The sequence below is a fragment of the Nothoprocta perdicaria genome, unplaced genomic scaffold, assembly GCF_003342845.1.
Source record: "Nothoprocta perdicaria isolate Ctin4 unplaced genomic scaffold, notPer1 scaffold_38, whole genome shotgun sequence".
NCBI lineage: Eukaryota > Metazoa > Chordata > Aves > Tinamiformes > Tinamidae > Nothoprocta > Nothoprocta perdicaria.
Genome location: NW_020455621.1, coordinates 3,398,972 through 3,402,187, shown reverse-complemented (window position 1 = coordinate 3,402,187; position 3,216 = coordinate 3,398,972). Strand labels below are relative to the sequence as shown.

Below are 3,216 nucleotides of genomic sequence, written 5' to 3'. Positions count from 1 at the left end.
AAAAGAGGAAAAGAGGAAAAGAGGAAAAGAGGAAAAAGAGGGAAAAAAAAATATGGTCCCAGGACTTTGCTAGCCAAACACAATCCTTCAGTTTCTGCAAACTAGTGGAGGAAGATCAGATCTTTCTGCTTCAGCACATGCTACAGGGAAAAAGAGAGTAGGGCAAAGCAACAGCAGTTTGCTGAAGTGACCATTTAATGCTTGTTCCTTGCGACTTTCCTTACCTACATTTCTCAAACACTGCACGGTGACAGCGAAGCCCTTGGTGCGCGGCAGCAGGTGATACTTGAGCTTGGGCAGGCCCTTGGCTTCGGCCACCTGCATGCTGATCTGGTGCTTCTGCTCTGTGAACCTCGTGCCCTCGCAGTGGATCAGGAACTGCAAGCAGGACAGGACTGCGGTTAGAAACCAGAGTGAGGTGCTGATCATTTGACCAGAGCTTTCTCCAGCTCCCACCTACAGGGAAGGCTGCTAGGAAGGATGGGTACAGCCTGATGTGTATTGGAATAACTCAACTGCCTGGGGCAAGAAGCAAAGCAATCAGGCAACCCACAAATCTCTTAATGACAGCAAGGTTCTCCTGCAGCTGAAACACTGTGAGTGTCCAAAACACAGCGAGTGCCCAAAACACGTTCCTAGCAAACACCTCTGTGCCCTCCCCTCTGCCCCTCCTGCCCCACAACGGCTGATTTCCTCCCACGCCTGCTCAGGGCACCTCTGATGCCAGTGACTGGGCTGGTAACAGATGCAGGGGAACAGAACAGCACCCCAAAAATGAACTACACAGCGCAGCTGCTCACACCTGAGCCACTACAAGGTTGCCACTGGCAGGCATGGGAGAACAGACAGATCTTGGGCCATTTACTACTTGCTTCGTTGTTTTCTGTTAAGCCTGAACATAAAGCTGACAGGGAGCATGGTGGAACAGCACAAGCAAAGTCCCAATAACCCACAGCTACAATTTAGCCCATGAAAACAGAGATGGAAGAAAACTAACCAAGCAGCTAGCCTCTCTACGAGTGTTTTTATCAGTGTATCATATACTGCTGAACACCTTAATGAAACATAAAAAAATCCTTGCAGCCCCCCACCATGCCCTGCCCTTTTGCACACAAGCTGCACTTGCTGTCTCTTTTGCCATGAGCTCACCACAAGCTAAAGCCCCGCTCTGAATTAACCCCAGTTGAACACTGTCAATTTAATCTCCATTACCTATTAGGTGTAACACCACTGCAGTAATCCCTCTAGGGCAATATACAAAGGAGGTGGTGAATTGTGCTCACAAATTGGTGCTGAACTGTCCAGGCTTGCAAAAGGACACTAGGCCCCTTTGAGAAGCCACAGAGCAGAGGCAAATCCACAGAGGAGAAGGGAGCCAGAATCAAATGAGGCYTCCTCTCCTAGACATCCCCTGTCCAGAAACCACATCAAGAGAATCCAAACACAGAGCTCAGCTGTGATTGCCTCGGGCTGGCTGCAAACAGGAGCAACCAGAAGGGAAGTTTCATTTTGGAGAACGAGGCACATACATCTTCACTAGGAAACCACCTTGAAAGCGATCAATTTTTGGAGGCCACTGTGAGGCTGCTTAGGACACCGTTTCCCTAATTGATGTATCTCTCACCATCGCGAGCGCGGGGGAACAAGGACTCCGTGTGCTGCAGCCGCACCGGCTGCTCCCGCGTTAGCCGTCACTCACCCAGAAGTTCTCAGGGTAGTCCCGCAGATTCAGCAACTTCTGTATGACTGTTTTCCGATCTTCCTCCCATTTCCGCTTGCAGAAGACTATCTCCAGGAAATACCACATCCAGCCAATGATGGGCATGTAGGAGAGCTCCTTCTTTGCGAGCACTTTCGAACTCTGCAACACAGAGTAGGGAAAATAAACTAGACCACGTACCCAGCTGGGTGTGAACGCAACCCATGCACAGCTGATTCTTGCTGAGCACTCCCCATTTTAACACCACTGCAAAGGCAAAACAAAAATATGCTTTTCTCTTGTCATAGAAGGTAGAATCTTATCCCAGACATCTGCATGAAAGATGACTTCTGGGGTCAAATAAATAAGTAATTTTTTAAACTCCCAAGCCCTGAAACCAGAGACACACAGCAAGTTCCTTCAAACCCTGAGGAATACATGTAAGAGACCTAACAAGCAATCACATACACAAAGCTTTCCATTCAGGCAGAGCCTGGACAGCAGCCACTCGGATATCTYTAGGATCCCTGGCAGCTCTGCCTGTCCCAGCACCGATGCCCCTCGCCGCGACCGGGAGCTGCTGTGGGCAGGGAGGCGCTGCACGACAGGGCCACCCACACCGCCCCAAACTGCATCGAACCAAACTGCCCCAAACCAGCCCCAACTGCCCCACAGCTCTGCTATGGGGCAAGGGCCGCCCTGCGCTGGCGCCAGCGCCCACCCCTCCTACCGCGGAGGGCGGGAGCCGGCAGCCTCCCTCGCGGGAGCCGGGAGCCTCCCTCGCGATGCGGGAGTCCAAAAGGTCCCGGCTCCCCGGCGACACAGACACCCACGGGATCTCCAGACCYTGCCAAGCTTTGAATCCTCATCCAGAATATAATCCCCTGCTTATTTCCGAAGGACGCCCCACTGGACAGGGCTGGTTCTACCTGCTCATTTCCCGTCTTCCAGAGCAGCCCATCTCCYGGTGTTCCTACACTTCACTTGCTTATCTAATGACTCACTTTGTTATTTAATGACTAAAAATGGCAGATAGGTGTGTAAAAAACATTGTTTCAGCAGTTGCTGAAGAGGAGAGACGTTTTCTAGAAGACAGATGGAGCCCTGACACTCCAGTCTGCATTTCTTATATGATGATAGACCATTCCATCCCAGTGCTCCTCAGTGGCCTTCAGGCCGTGGCGTTTTACTAGCAGTAATTAGTTAAGCAATTATCATCAAAACAAATCCATTTGCTTTCTTTTTTGGGGGCATTTTTGTTCATTTGATAACTAGGGAAAAGGGACTTGACCTAATTCTTTATCTCAGCTCACTTCTCTCATCTTCTCTCCTTCCTCGAGGAAGAAAAGTACCTTAAATAATTAAGCAATCTCAAAGCTCATGAGACTGGGAAGCTAAGTGCACACGACACAGCTTCGCTAGGAACTTGCCCGGAAGCAGAGCAGGAAGAAGGCAGCACAAGGCAGCTCTCTTTCCAAGCGCACAGGGGTTGATTCCGCCCAAGGGCCTAACGTCTC

At 50.5% G+C, this 3,216-nt stretch overlaps 1 protein-coding gene across 1 annotated transcript in view; it reads right to left on the bottom strand.

Annotated features, from left to right (window-relative positions):
* AGPAT4 (1-acylglycerol-3-phosphate O-acyltransferase 4) overlaps window positions 1–3,216 on the bottom strand; it is a 53,162-nt gene that overhangs the window by 16,869 nt on the left and 33,077 nt on the right. Inside the window, exons 4-5 of the mRNA XM_026044745.1 lie at window positions 1,700–1,861; window positions 225–378 (exon numbers count right to left, since the gene is read on the bottom strand). Of these exons, the coding sequence (XP_025900530.1) occupies window positions 225–378; window positions 1,700–1,861 (316 nt within the window). The remainder of the gene's footprint in view (window positions 1–224; window positions 379–1,699; window positions 1,862–3,216) is intronic.